The sequence below is a fragment of the Cystoisospora suis genome (assembly GCF_002600585.1).
Source record: "Cystoisospora suis strain Wien I chromosome Unknown contig_2485, whole genome shotgun sequence".
Taxonomy (NCBI): Eukaryota; Apicomplexa; class Conoidasida; order Eucoccidiorida; family Sarcocystidae; genus Cystoisospora; species Cystoisospora suis.
Window position 1 is genome coordinate 36,257 of NW_027155284.1, and position 19,763 is coordinate 56,019.

The 19,763-nt window shown below is 52.9% G+C and overlaps 6 protein-coding genes across 6 annotated transcripts in view; 4 read left to right on the plus strand and 2 right to left on the minus strand.

Moving 5' to 3' along the window:
• The window catches only part of CSUI_005167 (atp-dependent dna helicase 70 kda subunit), an 11,740-nt gene extending 5,965 nt beyond the window's left edge, over window positions 1–5,775 (minus strand). Inside the window, exons 1-5 of the mRNA XM_068065346.1 lie at window positions 4,542–5,775; window positions 3,380–3,786; window positions 2,119–2,386; window positions 1,337–1,558; window positions 799–937 (exon numbers count right to left, since the gene is read on the minus strand). Coding sequence (XP_067922675.1) covers window positions 799–937; window positions 1,337–1,558; window positions 2,119–2,386; window positions 3,380–3,786; window positions 4,542–4,653 — 1,148 coding nt within the window. The 5' untranslated portion in view covers window positions 4,654–5,775. The remainder of the gene's footprint in view (window positions 1–798; window positions 938–1,336; window positions 1,559–2,118; window positions 2,387–3,379; window positions 3,787–4,541) is intronic.
• A 115-nt stretch (window positions 5,776–5,890) lies between these two features.
• On the plus strand, window positions 5,891–6,383 carry CSUI_005168 (uncharacterized protein). Its single transcript, XM_068065347.1, has one exon. It carries the CDS (start codon window positions 5,910–5,912, stop codon window positions 6,168–6,170), a length of 261 nt encoding a protein of 86 aa, XP_067922676.1. The 5' UTR covers window positions 5,891–5,909; the 3' UTR covers window positions 6,171–6,383.
• Window positions 6,384–7,928: 1,545 nt separating this feature from the next.
• On the plus strand, window positions 7,929–9,735 carry CSUI_005169 (glycosyl hydrolases family 17 protein). The gene has a single exon (XM_068065348.1). The coding sequence runs from the start codon at window positions 8,148–8,150 to the stop codon at window positions 9,729–9,731; it is 1,584 nt and encodes a 527-aa protein (XP_067922677.1). The 5' UTR covers window positions 7,929–8,147; the 3' UTR covers window positions 9,732–9,735.
• Window positions 9,736–10,538: 803 nt separating this feature from the next.
• On the minus strand, window positions 10,539–11,602 carry CSUI_005170 (dense granule protein gra1). Its single transcript, XM_068065349.1, has 2 exons — window positions 11,072–11,602; window positions 10,539–10,904 (listed from the first exon to the last, which is right to left on the minus strand). Exons 1-2 carry the CDS (start codon window positions 11,320–11,322, stop codon window positions 10,550–10,552), a joined length of 606 nt encoding a protein of 201 aa, XP_067922678.1. The 5' UTR covers window positions 11,323–11,602; the 3' UTR covers window positions 10,539–10,549.
• A 636-nt stretch (window positions 11,603–12,238) lies between these two features.
• CSUI_005171 (cyst matrix protein) lies at window positions 12,239–13,716 on the plus strand (the record flags this gene model as incomplete). The annotated part of the gene is made up of 3 exons (XM_068065350.1): window positions 12,239–12,436; window positions 12,538–12,784; window positions 12,904–13,716. The coding sequence occupies exons 1-3, from the start codon at window positions 12,327–12,329 to the stop codon at window positions 13,714–13,716; spliced, it is 1,170 nt and encodes a 389-aa protein (XP_067922679.1). The 5' UTR covers window positions 12,239–12,326.
• A 2,864-nt stretch (window positions 13,717–16,580) lies between these two features.
• CSUI_005172 (zinc finger protein) lies at window positions 16,581–18,425 on the plus strand (the record flags this gene model as incomplete). Its single annotated transcript, XM_068065351.1, has 3 exons — window positions 16,581–17,028; window positions 17,258–17,671; window positions 17,825–18,425. The coding sequence occupies exons 1-3, from the start codon at window positions 16,847–16,849 to the stop codon at window positions 18,423–18,425; spliced, it is 1,197 nt and encodes a 398-aa protein (XP_067922680.1). The 5' UTR covers window positions 16,581–16,846.
• Window positions 18,426–19,763: the final 1,338 nt, after the last annotated feature.

The window sequence follows — 19,763 nt, forward strand, 5'->3', positions numbered from 1 at the left end:
CGACTGCGCCAAACGCCCTTGAGAATCACCCTCAGCTGCCTGGGCAAGATGTCTACAACCTCGAAAATCTCCGCCACAGGCTGAGAAACACCGAACAACGAAACCCTCTATCTTGAAGGATACCCAGCAAGGAGCCTCTCATGCCCTCTATGGCGAGAACAGATCGGCGGAGACGGCAGGACGAAATGAACAGCGAACGGTTCGCGACAACAGGCGACGAGCTTCGAAGATTTTCCCTAGCCTTGCCAGGTGTCACGCAAGCACCTCCACTGTACATACACTCCGGCCTCATCATCATTTTGTCTGTGCCGTCAAGAAGAGTGAGACCGACCTCACAAGCGCGCTAAGGTTAATTTTTCACAACGACTGCAGGTGTGTTTCCAATTGCCTTGCTCCCTAGTGTAGAAACGAAATCTTCGTGGTCCTCTAGTGCACGACGACAATACAGAAAGCAGCAACTCCTCAGATCTAAAAACATCAGTACTCGCTAAGGGAGAAATCAGTATGGACTCCTAACACCTTTTCCACTTGAGCCTTGCGCGGCCAGGGAGTGACAACACTGTCTTACGTCTGCGTCTTCTTCTCTAAGCTTTCCTGCGCTGAAAGCACGGCGTGAGCATACAACCGTCGCTTGCTGGTCTTAGCTACATTTCAAGAGCACTCCAGCTTGGTCGTAAAGCAATTCCAAGACTTTTCCCAAGAGAGCCACGACCTCCGCGATAGGAGGTCGTTTACTGCTAGTACAACATTCATAGTTGTTGCCACATTAGGAACAAAAGATAGGCCATGTGGACTTACCGAATATTATCATTAATGGCATCCATACGCATTCGAACCTGTCGCTTGTATGCACTTGGCCCTCCTTTCTTATCATCACCTTCACCGTCAAGAAGCAAGGCGTCTGCCCAAAACCTTTCCATCTCGAACGGAGGTCGTCCTATGAAGACGAGTTCAACAGTCAAATCCATATAGCGCTTTTGGATGAGAGCATCTCTCTCCCCGACTGTTCTAAACACTTCGACTTATTGCTCATCAATCTGTCTCTTCCGCACATCCCCCTAAATACACATAAGACTCTGACGAGAAAAACAAAGATATGAAATCTTCCCTGAAGAATCAAGCCGAGAGAGATCACACACTGAGCGCGACGACAAACTATATCCCCCGTACAGAGAAGGCAGGCACTAAGATCATAGCTAGACCATGTGTAGTTCCCATGATTCGTACAACAGTCGTTCCAGCTATACAACGCCTGCCGGGGTGTCAGATACTGTCTGTGCAGCATAGAGGTGCTTCTTTCAGAGAAGATGAACTAAGAGTAGTTTTGCTGAAGTACCTTGGGCCTCCAGAGGAACAAGAAGAAAGTCAACCCCATCTTCTTGCATGTCTTTCAGCCTTTGAATCGCTGCACTTTTTGCTTCTCTGGAAACTCCAGCGCAAGGGTTGTCATCAGCGGTGAAGAACATGACCCGCTGCGTCATAGCTCTCGCTGAAGTCCCGCCTTTGCGATGAGCAGCCACAGCACCCCCAAGTGCGTGGCTAATCATCCAGAAGAGATCTAACACCATCCACCCCACATCGGCGTACAAAAGAAGACATAGCTATATGAATGACCTCTACAGATACGCCATAGAAGAGACATTATTAACACATTGAGACAACATGTAGCAAAAGAGAAAGTTCTCTATTAAGATCTTCGAGGCAAGGGGACGCCTCCCCCAAACGCAAACACGCCCTTGCAGTGGACAGCTTCACCTTGTCCTGTCGTCAATCTAGGTGACTGAAAGAGCGCAGAGTAGATACGAAGGCTAGCAAGATTGAAGACAAAAAGATACATAGAGGAAGAAGGGAGAATAACGTTCATTCCTACGGCTACCATGCATCCTCTGGAACACGAGGAACTGACCTACTTATCCACACAACAAACTCAAGTCATACACAGGGGGAGAAAACAAATGCCATTCTCTCATCTTTCGCAGTACTTTTCTGCCTCGACGCAACTCTCATAACCACAGCACTACACGTACTCACGACCGACGAGAAGAACATGTAGATACATACCAAAGACCAAGGATGGATGGAACATGCATGGAGCTCCGGGAGAGATGATTTGCATACCTGCGAGAGCAGGTTTTTCAGTTTTATGATCCTTCACAGGGTGACCGAACTCGGCAATGAAAGCATTCCGGTCCATTTTGGCGAGGTCGTTAACACAACGAATTGTATGGATATCGATCTCTTCCACTGAAGGTAGTGCTGCTGAAATGTTCGGGAAACCAAGTGGATTGTTTGTTTCTCCTGTGCCTGCTAAAAACAATCCGAATATAAGCCGATCCCCAGAGATAATCTTACGCTTCAGATACGACCCACAGGCCTTCATAACCTCCTGAGCGCAAGAGCAAGAGGGAAAAAGGTGAGGAACCCAAGACTTGTTTGCCCATTCGGTGAAAAAAAGCAACCTCATCACTAACACCATAGACAGGAGAAAGGGAGAAGGATGGAAGAGGTCACTCTATCACACTCCACCTAACAGACAGTGTCGAGAGGAGCTATCTTTCTCATGTCTTACGTCGTTCTAAGCAATGCTCCCATCACTCTCGCCTATAAATAGGCTTGTTCTATGAGTTTCGTCTACTGCCACCCATTCTACTTTCTACTGAAGAGTTTCTATCTGTTGAATGGGGCGGCTGAGATACCAACGAGGCTGAAAAAGGATGATACCGAGAAGTCACGTCCTCCCCAGAGAAGTGCTGAAGAAGACTAGAAAAGACGAAGTAAGGAGAATCTCCGTCAATCATCGGCCCACAGACATCATCCCAGCTTGACTCCTTCAAAACCGCATCCGAACGAACCTGGTTGGACTGAGACTTAACTCCTTTCTTTGTCTCTTCTCAAGTTCTTTGGTCCGCTTCGACACTATCTTTCACCATCTGTGTTTCATAGGCCAGCGTAACTATCCACATCGAGTCTCCTTAGTTCCCTCGTCACACTCAAGAGAGAAGACAACTCAGCTTAGCTCACCCCTTACTAGGACATTGTTGTTGTTCTGTTGCGTCAGTTACGGTAAATTCATTATCAGAATTCTGATAGATTTCCTCTTAGAACAAAGAAGATACTGGTAAATGGTGTTCTGAACACCTACACCCGGTTTATCTTCCTCACTATTGTAGGTCTCCCTTTACAGACCTACTTCTCACGAAGAGAAGATGATCCTGCTCCCACACTATCAATAGAGACACCTTCCGGCCTGTAAGTTTGTATGTGTAGAGATTATATCATTCATCGCGTTACTCTCTTCCTTTCTCAATGAAATCATATCATATACCATGTATATGCAGTTCGTGCCTTAAGAACTCAGGGGGACGACCGACTTCCTTACCTGCCAAGGAGAAGACATCTTCAAGGTTTTCTTCTCTTCTGCACTGAAATTGTCCGGATCACTTCGAAATCGTCCACTGTCTCTGTCTCTTCTTCCATGTTGTATTTCATCATCGTTCTCTTCCTCTTCTTTGATCGATACTAGCTGTCCCCTCTGTCCTCCACCTTCTCCCCAGCCAAAGTGCGATGTCATCGGGACAGGCTGAAAGAGATCTTCAGGAACTGCGCTGCAGTCTACACACCATAGAACAACTTCATCACGAGACGAAAGAAGCCCTCCTCCCTTTGACGCCTCGCTGTCTCGTGTCCCATGGGACGTATCTCCTTCAGTTTCTTCTTCTTTCTCATCTTGAGGTGAATAAGATGAACCACGGGGGTGGGCTTGTCGGGAACGAGGACTCCCGGTGTCTGTATAGACAGCACAGACATGAAGAAGAGAGTGAAAGCAGTTGAAGGTTTTGAAGCATGGAAAGTAAGAGAGAGAAGCAAAGAGTCAGTTTTCTCTAGGAGACCATTTCCGAGCTGTTGAAAGGTCCGATATAGAACCGAGAATAAACGAAAGGAAGAAAGTCACGGAAAACTTTCACAGAATATCAGAAGAATCTATATGTCCGCAGGAGGACTAGTCTGAAGACGAAGGAAACACGGCTGGGAAGCCCAAAGGAGATAAATGTAGATCCAATGGAAATGCCAATGAGGACAACGCTAGGGTCAAACAGAAAAAAAGACTAATAGCGGCGAGAACAGAAATAACATGGTATAACATCGACTCTAGCTATCTAGCAGATATAGGAGTCTGTCGATTCTCCTCACGACCTTCACACTGAGACGTACAGAGCACTCGTGGTCAAGGTGGGGGGTTTACTCTATAAGAAGACACAGGAATGCAGTTAACACAAGTCAAAAGTAACGCGTACCTCAGATAGAATTGTAGATGGTTCAGTTCTTACAGCTAAGAAGGTAGATTGTCAGGACTGTACACCAGAGTTATTCACAGGAACATAAAGTAAACTTTGTACATATAAAAGCATGGTATAACGATGTTTGATGGCTTTAAGGTTGTAAACGGGAAGAGTGAAGCTCCTGAGACAGGAAAGATAAGAGGATACAGATACACAGACAGGCAGGTTGAAAGGACTGAAGAAAAGAAGAGATACACAGACCTTTCAGAAAATCCAAGGAAAACAGATCTTCATCTCTATCCTCTTCCCCCTCTTCATCTCCGAAGTCGTCATCGAATAGAAACCGCGCCGCAGCTTCTGCATCAAACACCATCTCTCTCCTATGGAGAAACTTGTGAGACGGATCGATCTTCTTGGGAAGGAAGCGATAGCGGAGTAAAAAGGGAGAAGAAATGCTGTCAAGAAGAAGGACGAGACACACCTAGATAAAAAGGCTTGAAGTGGTGATGTTCACAGCGACAGGAGAGAAGTGACGGAAGGTATATGACTTCTCATCAGTCTGAGAGAAGGCATAACATCCGGGTGGTTCTGTGAGTGAGCAACCAGCCTTCTCCTATGAAAGTCCAAAGGAAAACCTGAAGCGCTCAACGGGATATAGCGATTAGATAGATGGCCGGGGCAGCAGGATAAGAAAGAGATGATAAAACTGGGAGAAAGGCATGCGGGAGCAACTTTGAAAGGGCCGGAACCATGAAATTACAGTCGGAGGAAGGGTTTAGAGTGATACGAAAGTTGAAAGAGAGTGGGAGGCTTTACATATAGATGGGAAAGGAGAATGAAGCTGTTGTCCTCTTGAACAAAGAGGGGAGCTGGCCAGCTCTCTGTCTATTGAGGAGAAGAAGACCCGGAAGAGAAAAGGCACAGATTCGATCCCCGCTCATCCTGTTATAGAGAAGCTCCAGGCCCGGAGACCCTACTATCTACACACAGGTGTGTACGGGTGAAAGCGAAAGGGACCAATAGCCTAGAGACTGATGGCAGTCTCTCGTATATTTCACCCGACGGGAGAGCTTGAAATAGTCATGAAGGATACATAAACGCTGCTCGTTTGCCCTCAGCTGTCTAGGAAGGTGGGCAGCGGGCTTCGGACAAAGCAAGGAAGCCTCTGCTCTTGCACTCAACGAAACAAGAGAGACTAACGAGCGGAAACTACGGAGCCGCTAGCATCCAGCCAGGGACAACGTTATACCTGCGCGGGTCCTACAAACTCCTACGAGAGAAAATAGAGAGAGGATGAAGCTAACATCGGGCGGTGCCTTCACGTCATGCAAATCTGGCCCAAGAGCGTGAAGGTCACTCGTCCGTGATGATCTTCCTGCTAGAAGAGGTCTCAGGAGGACAACTCAGCATAGCTTTCACAGTCGCCGACCACCCGATATGCCGCATTGCTCAGCCAAACAAGAAAACAGGGCTGTCAACAACCACGCTAGAATTATACTAGAGAAAACGTACTCTTGGAAACGATGCGCATGCATCGGCCTGGCAGCTTTCAGTCATGATGTGCTGCACACGCGTTCGCGTTTGTTCATCTCATCTTCTCTTCCGCTGACACAGGCTTCTGCTTAAGAAATGCTCTGTTGGAGATGTCTCCCGGACTCTCTGTGCACATCAGCTTGTGTCCGGAATTCTTCTCGGTCTTGCTTACCCGGCCATCTGCCAGCTAGGTCATCCTTCTTTCGGACGTCACCGCGGGAAAGGTTTGCGAGCGGCCAACCATACTTGTCCCTCCGTATCCCTCCGTGCAACGCTGGCTGCCAGCAGTTCTTCACAAGAATGAAGGTCCTCGTGTCCTATTTGTGCCCCGAGTTTGCTGTTATAGGTGGTCAGTAAGAATTCTCTTTTCTCGTTTTCTTGCCTCAGTCTGATACCCGGGCTCTCGCAGTCAAGGAGTTGCACTTCCGTCTTTCAACTTTGATTAGTAACTCGACTCCTCCAAAGCGTCGAGTGCCGAACACAGCTTGCTTTTCTTCGCCTTCCTACAGTGCCTTTTCATTTTGTTCCTGATGCCGGCCACCCCCTGTGCCACTAAACGCCACTGGCGTGATAACTCGAGGTGCCAGTGTCTTCTTCAAGCGTCCGACTGAGTCCGTAGCATAGTACTGTATCCGAGCTGGAACGAGCTGTTACGGTGATGCGTCTAATGACTACGTCTGCCAACCACGTGGTCCCCCTCAGGCGTAGTGATGCTTGACGGGATACCGGCTCAGTTTCCGGAGCTTTTCCCTCTGAAAACCTGCGTCACCGAGGACGACAGGGAAACGTGCATCACTATTCACTTAGTATCTAGTTTATCCGGGGGCACATAGAACATCTGTATGGCACACGCAAAGCTGCCAGTCAGCGGGCTGCTGCAGTCTATCCACACATTGACCCCAACTGCACAATCTCTAGAAAGTCTGAACAGCTCTTCCCATGAATTGGCACGCGTACCCAACTGCCCAGTACCGATCCTGTGTAAAGCCGACAAGGAGATGGGCTGAACGTCAGCATTCGGGCCTGCGCAAGTGCGGCGCCAGAGAGTGCTGCCTCCAGGGCGAGACCGCGCCTTCGCTCGCGCTATCGAAGGAAAGCGGAGAAAACCACAGAAGAGAACATGCTGGGCTACTTCGGTGCTCAGCGGCACGCGAGCGCGTAACTCCGGGGGCCCACGCTGTTGTGCGGCGTCGGTCAAGCCTTAGGCGTTGGGATGAACTCGGAAGTTCTTCTTTCGCCGTTGTCCGGCTTCGGTCAACACCCGGGCGTTGGGTTGAACTCGAAGTTTTCTCCTGCGCTCAGCCAGAAGTAATACCAGTTGGCTGGGCAGGGAACGCGGGACAGCGCATATTCAAGACGTAGCCACAGCTGCGAGGGCACCTTGGACAGCTTCGTGTCTGTACAGAATGCTGTGCCAGCCAGTTTGCGCCCATCAGTGCGAAGGCCAGTAACTCCTGCGTACACATGAAGATCTTTGATGGGCGCCTGCCGCGGGTGTCGTTATACTCCCGGCAGCAGTCGAGATGAACTGCATCTCGAGGAACACCACTCTATCAGCGCATCCGCGCTATACCACTCTAACATGCAGGCCAAGACAGGGGAGCCGCTGTCTTGGCAGGGCCCAAAAAGCCAGTCTCTTGTACCGGCCCACACGGAGACAGCGGAGGTAACTAGTTTTACTACTTCCGGATTGTAGATTTCTACAGCGCTGTATCTCTCGTGCTGCCTGTTTCAAGGACAGCTGCCTCGAGACGTTGGCACATTAGGTGCCCTGTGCAATGTTTTTTGCCGTTTAGCGGGCGTTATGAGTACTGGCCTGAGGAGAAGGCAGTCGTTCATAAGCGATTCGCGGGGTCGCCTTTTCCCCCTTGCCGCACTTCGCCTCGCGACAGCAGGGTCTAGCCATTACGGCCTCTCGCCGTTGGTGATTTCTTTCCCTGTCGGCTTCCGTCTTGATGTCGCATTGTCCTGCGTGCCCTGAGTCACTAGGTTTCGCTTAGCGTCTGCCTTCGTCACATCGAGGACGAGGCCAGGTGAGATAGCTCAGGCCGCGGAGGAATCCCCGTGCGTTCGTCCTTTTCGAATGCTGGCTAGTGCGTCTGCCGCGTTTGTCTCTGGCAATTGAGGGACGGGGCCTGCCACTTAAGCGTCTCTCCTAGTATACGGCTTGTGAGGATGCAACTTACGGGGGACACGCGTGCTCGGTAACTGCCAAACACTCCTCGTCGCCACCCTTCAGCGAACGTCACTCCATTTAGGCAGCTAGGGGCTGACACATCCTGCCAGGTACGAGCTGAAAACTGGACAGGGAATGACGGCGGCGTGCTTGGCAACATGTCCGCAGTACGAGCTCGGGCCTACTCCAACGAGTCAGCATTCTTCGGGAGGAAGGCCGGCTATGGAGAGCGCACACTAACACAGGAGACGTACCTGGTCCACACACGACGTTGGTTGAGATGTGTTTGTCTCTCCTTCCTGTCCAAGCAGTCAGGGTTGCCGGCCGCTGCTCTTCCGCATCCTCAACACCGGGTGCGCCACACCAGGTCAAAGACCCTCCTGGTTGCCTTGGTTCTATACACTTTTACAAGTGTGTGCTGGATTAGCAGTTGTCAACCGTGGTGCAAGTATGACTTCTCTATATCACCGGAAGAAGCCAAAAAGCGCGACTGCGGGTATGCCTGTCCGGACCCTTGGGGCGCAGAAGATCCACATTCATGCGGGCCACCCCACCCTTGTTGCTGCGCGCCAAAATGTGATATGGTCGAAGCAAGGAAGAATGCTTTCATCGGCATCAACTGGTCAGATAAGTACTCGAAACTCAAAATCAGTCGCCCGCGGATGTTCGAGATTCTCAAGAGAAACGGGTTCAAACATATCAAGCTCTTTTCGCCGGATGGTATCGCCAGCATACTGCAGGTATACGGGAGGGATGTTCATCTCTATGTTGCGCTGCCAAATCGAATGCTGACAGAGCTGGCAAGCGACCCGGCGTCAGCCCTTCGAATAATCCAAACCCAGATTCGGCCATACTCAGACGTCGTTAGGCTCCTCGTTGTCGGGAATGAGCCCCTGCTTTGCGTAAAAACGACAAACTGGGCTGCCAAGCAAGAATGCGGATCCCTGAACATTCCAGCGAAACTTCTTCCCGCAATGCAGAATGTCAAAAAAGCCTTGACTGCAGTCGGCCTCGCAGACATTCCTGTAACCACAGCGTTCAACGGTGGAATTCTCGAAATGTCCAAGAATCCCTGGACCCCCTGCGTTGCCGACTACCGCGAAGTCGTCAAACCGATCTTGCGAAAGGTTTGGTCATTTCTTGAAGGACAGAAACCGCCAGCCCCTTTCATGGTCAACCTGTATTCATGGTTTGCTTCCATGGGTGGACACATCCCGCCGGATATTTCTGTGGGTGTGCCCGCCGAGTCCGGAAACATTCCCAGTGATGGCGTCTATAAGTACTACTTCAACTTCGATATGCAGGTGGAGATGCAGCGTGTCGCTATGTGTAAGAATAACGTCACTCATTTGGATTTGTGGATCGGGGAAACCGGCTGGCCCACCGCGGGCAGTCCCCGCGCCACACTCACCAATGCCTACTTTTACATGAAGCATGTAGTGATGCGTGCCCAAGGAATGTCAATTAACAACGCGACCCTAGACAACATCCGGACTCGAGGAATGGCATACCCCATCTTTCTCTTCGAGGCTTTCGATGAGATGTTCAAGTTCGAAATAGAGCACGGAAACAAGTTCGAGAACTCATTTGGACTCTTCTACGAGAACGGGTTGCCTAAGTGGTACACAGCCGACGGACTGCTAGACCTTCCTCTGCCCCGGCTGGAGCAACGCCCTGAACACAACGTCACCACGGCCGGCCAAGGCCCAATGCTACGACGTCTAGCCGACGATGATTTCTGAGGAGCCCCGTCTACGAATAGAACTGTGGCAGACGGCAGCGTAGCCGGAGAGCTACGCCCGATGATTCTGCATTATGTACAACCGGTGAAGTGGCCTGCAACCAGAAAGCTACGCCCGATACTTCTGCATTGTGTACAACCAGTAAAGTGGCCTGTTCCAAACCTACGACCACCGCTACCTGGTCGCTGTACCGGTACGGGAGATCAACCGGTCTCCAACTCTTCGTTACACGTGGCGACGTCTCAAGAGTGAAAGACGTCTAACAAGGGGGATGTGTGTATCATCCCTCTCAACACCGCTACTACACTACATTCCACCACTACAAGCTGATGCGGGCCTCGCAGCAGTGCTCCGCAACATTTGGCAGCCACGTCTGCATCGGAATGATTGTACGGCGCACTCCCACGCACACCTACCCCCACCGCACAATATCACCAGTCCTCCGCTGTGCCGCAAGCAGCCACAATCTGGCACACTCCTACCGTCTGCCGTTACTCCCACCTACCGCCCCCTATTCGCTACAGCCACGGCGACCCTCAAAAACAACTCCTCCTGCACTACCGTGTCGCTACAACGCCCGACGCCTGCAGACTACGACGACGTTGCACCGCGTCAGCTACCCGAGCAAAGCGTTCCGACCTCGCGGAAGAGAACATGGGACGAAGAGAATTTACGGAGGTCCGGTGACGACTGACCAGCGGCGGTTGCGGTCCACTTACACATGAAAGGCAACGAGAAAAGACAGAAATATTTGCGCCTCGGTACGACCCATCTCAAGCACTACGCCACGAAAAAGTGTGCACATTCCCTCCAAAACACTACTGCGCCTCTCCAGCAGCAGCCTGAAGAAAAGCCAAGTCTTCTTGTAGAGCAGCCCTGTCCTCGGCCAGCCTCCTCTCGTCCTCTGCTAGTCGCCTCTCATCCTCCAAGACACGGGTCTGATCCTCTGCGACCATCTGTGCAACCTCAGCTGCCGCCCCGAGCTCTTGCGCCTGCTCCTCGCTTAAACCTTCTGACCGGGCAACGTCTTCAATTGCCTCCGGTACAGTTTCACCGCGAGCAAGAGCGTCCTCCATAACCTTCTTGTCCTTCCCAACCTGCTCCAATACGGTCCTCACTTCGTCGATGCCTACATCACCGATGTACTCGGATTCACCGGAAGGCTTCATGGCGCTGAAAACAAAACAACACAGCCTCATGGAGAGTTTACAGCAAAGCTACCATCCCCGCACACTTCCCGACATCAGCGATCGGCAACCGCGATACGCTCGACAAGAGCGCCCAGCGTGTTAACGATCTGCAGCCACCATAACGTTAATGAACGATCCCCGACCACTCACCTGATTGTTAGAAATGCGGGCGTCTCAGGTAACCTCGCCACTTCGTAGTCTTGCCCCAGCACCTGGAACTTCACTCGATTCCCGACAGGAAAATTCGCGGAAACGTCACCACTAGAACCAAACGCGGCTCTTGCGAAATCCTTTGGATCGAGTCTCAGAAGAACAGGGCGCTCCTCACTGGCCGAGACGCCACCACCAAAGACTGCAACGACGGCCGTAGCCGCACAGACGATTCGCAGAACCCGAGACATTTTCCAGAAAATTGTAATCAGCCTTACTACCAACTGACAAAGAGTCAAACCACGAGCAAGAAACACTGTTGTCCGAAACTGACCGAAACAAGGAGATAAACTCAAACTCTGGAATTACACAAATGCTACTCCATCCTCTGTCCAAGTATCGGAACAGACGGAACCTGGACGCATCCGCGAGACGCGCCCTGGAGGGGGCTGACCGGCTGTCAGCATTGCGACGACGTCCACGGCGTCGCAATCGGGGGACAAGCGCATGCTGTACGGCTCGTCTCTGTCGTGAAACTTCCGGTGTCCCCGAACTCCACAGCGCTCGAACCGATGAGGCAGAGCTCTTTGCAAGGGAAACCAGCTGGAAGCCTACCAGCCAACCTACAGCCCGCAGTGCGACTTCGAGGAGCATCTGGGAGTCGTTGTCTCTACGAGGCTGTCGTGAAACACCTGAGACTGCGAGCGCAACGCGAGCCGGGCAGGTCGCCAGCCGCGCCAGTGACCGTCTCGCCTCCTCGGTGTGTCTAGACAAGAGCCTGGCCATCGGCAATGCGGTGTCTACCTCAACAGGATGCAGGGGAACAACTATCAGTCGCGACGGAACGTGCGTGATCCAGAAGTGTTTTTATGTATTTTGGCGATGGTGAGCCGCCTGCCCTGATTGGTCTATTGAGGCCGTGGATCAGGGTCAGCTGTTAGTGCTGGGACAAGTATAGAAAGCATGCTGTGGCGTCTGGCGTTGGTCAGTGGGTTTTCTTTGTTTGGAAGTGTGTGCGTGCTGTCGGTGTGACAAAGCGACTGGGGACGGGGCAGGCAGGAGTAGTCGATTGCAATGCGTCTGTGGTGTCTCTTCACGGTTGGCAGAGCGTGGAGGTGACCAGGCGCAGTCAACACAGGACACGTGCGCTTCGCGTGTCTGTTGCAGGCCTCTGTGTTCGTCGAACAAACTGCTTCTTTTCGGTGGAACGTTCTGTAGTAGAGGTACCCCGCGTGAGTCGCTAACGCAGGGAAGTATGGTCGTCTCCTACCAGTTAAGCGGCATGGTGCTTCCGAAGATTTACGTGGCAGCGGCCGCTTGCTTGCTGGCGGCTGCCGGGGTGCGTTCTGCAGCGGATGAATCAAGGTGAGCAGAAGGGGAGGAGCGGGCGCAGTTGTGAAGCTTGTCTGGTTGAGCGCTGGTGACGGTGCCGCAGTGTGCGAAACCCTGCTTCTGTTGGTTTCCAGGTGCGTCGGCGGCGTCGACCGTTTCAGCGGTTTCCCTTGCGTTGAGACGGGGGAATCACGTTCGGGAGGTGCCGGCAGCATCTCGAGCGAGGGAGCTTACCGGCTCAGAGAGCCTGGAGGCACAGCTGTACCGGGTTGCACGAGCGTACTGAGGAAGCGGAGACGGAGCAGGGAGTCGCAGAACATGAGGGTGGCGCATCTGGGAATCCTCCTGAAGAGGTGGGGGACGCAGCGGGTGCGGGTTCAGGTGCGTCGGACTCTACCCCCTCGAGCGTAGGTGGTGCCGATTTTCCAGTGAGTTTCAGGGACGGTGCTTTTGCCGCGCGTAGGGCGCGGGCAACCGCGTGTGTGGAGGTGGCCGTGCAGTTGACTTTCGCGTCGCGGAAGCTGGAGATGGTGAAGGAGGCGTATGAGGATGCCACTGCGAAGCTAGAAGATGCTAAAGCCGCGGCGGTCGAGGCTGCGTCTGCGGCTCGGTTGGGCAGGCGGATGTATGACTTTCTCCAGCAGAAAAGACGCGCGCTGGCAGCAGCGCTGAAAAAGATGGACGTCAAGAGGAAGTTACTGGAGATTGACCAGCTGTTAAAGCTGTCCAGGGCTTTGAAGGAAATAGGCGACCGCATAGGTAGGTGTGAGGTGACAGTGATCGCGCCTCGTCCTGCAGAACGCCCCCCAGAAGAAGAGGGTAGACCCGAGAAGTCGCAAGTGTTCGGAAGTATGGTGGAGGATAAGAGCAGAGTCCTTGAGGAGGAGGCGACACTTCTCAGCAAGTTGCTTGGCCGCGAGGCTGTTGCGGAGCGGTTCAAGAAAATCGAAGATGATCTGCAGCAGGGCGCCAAACGTGTAGAGGCGAAGGTTCAGGAGTTGCGCGGTGCCGTGGAGCGGGCAGCAGCCAAGACGAAGGATGAGATAGAGGCTGTGAGCGCAGAAGCTGGCAGAGAACTGAAGCAGGGAGCAGCGGGGCTGAGGCGTGCCGCTAGTGAGGCTCTGTCGAAAAGTCATCAAGCGTTAATCGATGTTGTGAAGGCTCTGCAAAGGTCCTTGCTGGAAGAGCAGGCAAAGAGGCTAGTGGAGGCAGCCAAGGAGGAAGTTGCGAAAGAGGTTGGAGAGAAGGCAGCGGGGAGCGGGATAGACGCTGCAGTCAGTGGAGTGGGTGAAGATGCTGCGGGTAAGCGTTGAAGGTACGAAGTGCCTGAAGGTGACGCGGGCAAGGGTAGAGGGAGATATTACGGGCAAGCGTTAAGGCTACGAAGTGCCTGAAGGTGGCGCGGGCAAGCGTAGGGGGCATGAAGTGGGGGCGATAATAACGGCCTCTCCTTCGAGGGAGGCCGTTGTTCCCCCGCTCGCGGTCGAGAGGAACCAAGCGAAGGTATGGCCGTTGTTCGCCCGCTCGGGGTCGAGAGGGACCAAGCGGTAGTGTAGCGGTGGTATCCATGGTCAGCGTCTCACTTCTCCGTGTGCAGAGATCGGTGGGAGACGGTTTTCAGTTCATTCGGTATGGTGCGTGGCAGTTCGTTTTTTCGTTGTGTTGATAGCAGCTACGTGAACTTCGCGTGGTCAGCGCTTCCCCCGGTGTGGACGAGTCTGGTATCCGCTTCCTGTACCAACAAGTTGCTGTACAGTAACTGGTAACGGGTTGCTGTAGAGTACGGCCCACCATTACCTGTATTCCTGAGTGAAAGGGTACACCCTGTCACTTGCGCTCCGCCCGACAAACGCGCAAGCGGATGCACACTCTGTCACTTGCACTCGGAAAACGCGCAGGCGCGCGACGGAAAGTTGCTGGAGAAGAGTACAGCCTACCATTACCTCTCTCAGTGAAAGGGTACACCCTGTCCGCGCCTGCACTCCGCGAGGAATGCAAACGGACGACGGAAAGAGGGACTGCATCTGCAGTGTCGGGAGTGTGGCTTATTAGGAGGTCACTTCGTTGCGTGTCGCTGTAGAGAGCCAACAGTGTTGAAATACGTTGCGATCTACCGGGTGCCGGATGGCCGCCTGGGCATAAACACGTGTAGGCCGGATGGCCGCCTGGGCATAAGCACGTGTGGGCCGGATGGCCGCCAGGGCATAGACACGTGTAGGCCGGATGGCCGCCTGGGCATAGACACGTGTAGGCCGGATGGCCGCGTGGGCGTAATCATGAGTATGGCAGTAGGCCGGATGGCCGCCTGGGCGTAATCATGAGTAGGGCAGTAGGACGGATGGCCGCCTGGGCGTAATCACGAGTATGGCAGTAGGCCGGATGGCCGCCTGGGCGTAATTTTGAGTACGGCAGTACGCCAGAGGGCCGTGACCGGGCACTAGCGACCCTGCGTCTTCGTAAGACTGGCAGATCCGGGACCCGAAACAAACAGCTCTAGGCTTTTGTGACAGAGATTTTCATGTCTGAACGGTGTGGTCAGCCATTCCCTCGTGTGGACGTGTCTGGTATCCGCTTTGTGTGGCAACAAGTTGCTGTACAGTAACTGGTAACGGGCTGCTGTAGAAGAGTACCGCCCACTATTTACCTCTACTCCTGAGTGAAACGGTACACCCCGTCACTTGCACTCCGCGAGAAACGCGCAAACGGACGCAGTGTCAGATTGTCGCTGACCAGCTTAGTTCGTTGTGTTTCGCTGTAGAGAGGCAACAGCGGTGAAATCGGCTGCGTTGTACCAGGTGTAGTCACAGTATGACCCTGACCGGACACTAGGAACCTCGCGTCCTTGTACAACTGGAGGGCCGGGTACTTAAAACAAACAGCCCCCAGGTATTCGTGACGGCGATTTTTCAGTCTGGCGTTTTCTAACACGTAATCACGAGTACAGCAGTAGGCCGGAGGGTTGTGGGCGTAATCATAAGTATGGCGGTACACCGGAGGGCCGTGAGCGTAATCATTTTTCAAATATAGTAGCTTTTCAAAGTAAAATTTGGAAAATATCTGCATTGGAAAGTTCTTTAGTATAAATTTTCTCAAAAAGTACGGCAGTAGGCCGGAGCGCCGTAACCGGGCACTAGTGACTTTGCGCCGACGTAAGACTGGCGAACCCGGGACCCGAAACAAACAGCTCTAGGATTTTGTGACGGAGATTTTCATGTCTTGCCGTGAAGCCGCTCCAGTCAGCGTTCGGGGGGCCGAGCACTGAAGTCTGACTGTGACGCGGATGTGGAGCTGATGAGTGGCGCTGCCGGCGGCTTGGAGTGATACAAGGGAAGTTGCTTCTGCGATGTGAGACACAGTTCTCTACTGGGGGGGCCTCTTTCTTGTGTTTGAACTCGGTGGCCGCTGCCAACATTGTCCTCTCACACTGAAGTAGACTGGGTCTTTGCTCCGCTACGTACCGCCTACGCTGCAGCAGCCTTCAGAGTTGATACATACACCTGCAGAGGAGAGAAGTGGCTAGCGGTCGAACGGCATTCCGCAGCACGTGGTGACACTGAGTTTTGTAGTTCATTTGCCCCTTCGAGCCGCCGGTCTGAGGGGCGAACCAAAAATAGTAGGGTGCTGCTGGCTGAGCGGCTTGATCAAGATCCGCGACGCGAACGGGGAGCAGTGAGCCCACTTGGAGTTCGCGAAGCTTCTGGTGGGGGCGCGTACGAGTACCGCAGCTCTGGGATCCCCGAGTTGCGATTTCCCGAGAATGGCCGTCGTCATCAGATAAGTAGGGCTGGTGTTGCGGGTGGGGAACTGAGGAGAGCACGAACAGCGATGAGCAAGCTACCGTTCAATTCGTCAGACCCTAATTCTTTTCACGTGAAGCATGGCGGGGAAGATTCCACGGAGCAACGTTGTTCCTTTCGATGGCCAGTCAAACGCAGAGTCGAAGTGACAGGAGTTGAACCGCTGTGTTGCAAAGGCCAGATGAGGGAACTCCTCAGTCACTGTACATGGAGCGCTGTATACTGCTTCCTGGTTCCACTCTGTAGGCCACGGTGAAGAAGCGCGGCGCGGTCCCCGTCAACTCTTAAGGGCCAAATGGCGCAAGTGCATGCAAAACTGAATATGGGCAGCTGCCTTCTCCTGCGCTCTGGCCGCCGTGTCCGAGCATCGTCCGCGGAAAGAAAAACTTTTCTTGGTTCCTGAGAAACAGGGATTTTTTTTTCTTTCCCTCACTCAACCTGCTAGCAAGAGTAACTTCTTGACGACGTGTTTCCCAGCTTGCAGTGCGCCTGTGACTGAGCTCTGGCCGCTTCTGTTGTTCTGATGAGTGTCACAAGCGTACTTTTCGCAAGCAAAAATCTCCGTTCGTTGTTTTGTCCTCCATAGTGAGTGACGCCAGTATCCTTAACGGTTGCCTGAGCAGATTCGTGCCTTTTCTTTTGCAAGATGTCGGGACTGGAGAAGAGCGGGTTCGGCATCGCCCGGGATCATCATGGACGGTCGCAAGAACAATCGCAGTTCCCGATTCTCTGTGAGACGTGTCTTGGCGATAATCCTTATGTTCGAATGCAGCGAGACAGGGAAGGCAAGGAGTGCCGCATTTGTACAAGGCCTTACACCGGCTTCCGGTAAGTGACAACGCGTCTCGTGACCGTTTGTTTTTACACTGTGTACCGCCTCTGTCAATTAGGGCTCTGCCGGCGCATGTCAAGCTAAAGCGACTCGTGTCTAGTCAAAGGGCTCACCTGTGTAAATGCGGTGGTGGGACGTCATCTGTCCCGTTGTCTTTTGTCCCGGTGGTCTGAAGAGTAGAAAAGTATAGTATGGTCTCCTGCAACTGTGGATTGCCCGTGTCAGGTGGAAGCCAGGTCCTAAGGCTCGGTATAAAACAACAGTGGTTTGCCAGACCTGTGCAAAACTGAAGAACGTATGCCAGACCTGCCTCTTTGATCTTCAGTATGGACTTCCAGTTCAAGTTCGGGATAAAATTCTAGAAGGGGCAAAGGTCGATCTTCCGGATCACCCCTTGAACCGTGAATATATGGCCAATCGGCTAGAGAAAGCTGCGGATCAGCTTCCCTATGGCAAGCTTGATGAACCGGAGGCACGTCTACGCGCGCTCGCTAGGACCCATCCGTACTACCGCCGGAATGCTCCCAGGGTCTGCTCGTTCTGGGTAAAGGGCGAGTGCCGGAGAGGAGACGAGTGTCCATATCTTCATCAGGCTGTTGACCATGATCCTGCGTTGGCGAACCAGAATCTACGTGACAGGTAGGTATGCTAGCCTGTCCAGGGTTGTCTTCCACAGGCTTGAGCGCTACTTTCCGGCCGTAGTAGTTTTTCTCTGTAGTTGGCCTGTAAACCCAGTACGGTGATGCATGTTCCAGTTTTGTGTTGTGCTCTTTTCCTGCGTTTCTTTCCTAGATACACTGGTCAAGATGATCCCGTTGCTGAGAAGATTCTGCGGTTAGCCGCTAATAGATCAAAGGCGGAAAGCATCGAACCACCTGCGGACCCGTCAATTACTACTTTGCATGTCGGAGGCCTGACAAAGGAGATCAACTCGCAGGATTTACGAGATGCGTTCTATGGCTTCGGAGAGCTTTTGTGCGTGAAGATGTGTCGCTCACAGTCTTGCGCCTTCCTGTGCTACGCACAAAGATCATCTGCTGAGGAGGCTATCAAACACATGCACTCAAATCTTGTTATCAAGGGAACAAAGTTGCGCTTGTCGTGGGCCAAGCCTCCCAGCGATGAAAAGAGCAAACCTAACAGGGAAGCTGCCTCTCCAGATACACCAGGTGATGCGGTCATACCGCCTCCGCTTCCCGGTCTTCCACCAGTGCAAAGCTCCGTTGTCCTGCCTTTTATGCCCTGGCTCAGTATGGCGGGAGATTCAGCTTCTCAAATCCCCGGTTTCGGAAACGCTCCGGAAATTTCGGCTGGGGGTATGCCTGGTCTCGGCGGGTCTCAGCCTGTCTACGCTTCCATGAATCCCAAGGAGGCTGAATATGTGAAAAGGTGATCACGCCTTGTCTTTTTACTGGCTTTTGGCAGTTCATTAGCGTCCAGTGAACCCGCACCGCTGTTTGTTCTGCAGCGGAGCATGAGTTTCTTTTCCTGACTATTCTGTCGTATCTTTACTATCACCGCACCGTCAAGATGCGGTCCGCTGTTCGAAACTTCTCTTCGGCTAAATTCTTGAATCCTCATTGATACCTCTGTCTCTCTCCGGTGACACCGCGCGCCTTGCCCCGGTTTGTCCTTTTCGCGTTTTTCTGCTGCGCGTCCATGAGACATTTCTTTACCCACTACTTGGCTCACTGGCAGGGTCTCCGACCAGCCAACTGCGACGAGAAAAAGTCGCAAGTCAGACCGCATAACTGCGAAGACGACGCGGTGCAGAAGCACAACAGACCGTCACTTTTGAGAAGCTGGAGTGTAGCTCCTCTGTCACCCGGGAAAGGTTTTTCATCGGAGACAATGACTGGCGATCGGATCAGCCGTGGCAATGTTTCAAACCTCTCCGTGAAGGTGATAGCGCTTGGGTGTAAAACACCACTCAGTACCTGTATGCACGCAAGCTCGCTTGGAACGCGGCCGCGTGTGCTACCAGCAAGTGTTCTTTTGAGTGTGAGCCGCAGAGGACTCGCTTCTACACTCGTGTTGGTACCACCAATGTGATTCTGTTCTCTTCCGTTCAGTTTCCCGTGACGATGCCTCGCCGTTTCCACCAAGATTAGTCAGAGTCTCAGTTTAAGTAACAACACCACGGCCAGCATTTTGTTCGACACTGCTGCGCCTCACATCCTTGTTCACGGTATACTGTGACGGCCTACGATACTAATTTCACGGATATCCGATTCGTTCATGTGCTATGAGCACAACTTCTAGCTTGTCAAAGAGGCTACACCCAAGCAGCTGACCGCTTGTTGGAAGTACGTGGGTTGACAGAGCAAAGGCGGCCCGAGTCCAGTTGGGTTAGACACATAGCGTCCAGCGTCCGATTTGGAAGGCCGGATCTACGGCAGCGGCTGAAGCGAGAGGGGACGAAGAGAGACCGCCAGCCGAGAATGGAGCGCCACGACAGGGATCTTGCAGGGTCGCACAGAGACTGGGGCAGACCATTTGGTTTTCCTGACAGGAAAACGCTCAGCTTTGTGCACGCGCTCGGAGAGCGACATCCAGTGGAGGCGCAGCCAATATGATACCTGTAGTGTAGTGCTTGTGTGGTGACTTTGTGTGGAAAGCGCGTCCGCACGCGCTTCAGTGAGTGCTGTGCTTCGGTCATAAAGCAACATATGCGGACGTCGGGCCCGCCACGCGCTGTGCTATGGACTTGCCTCCCTACTGAGCCGAGTGT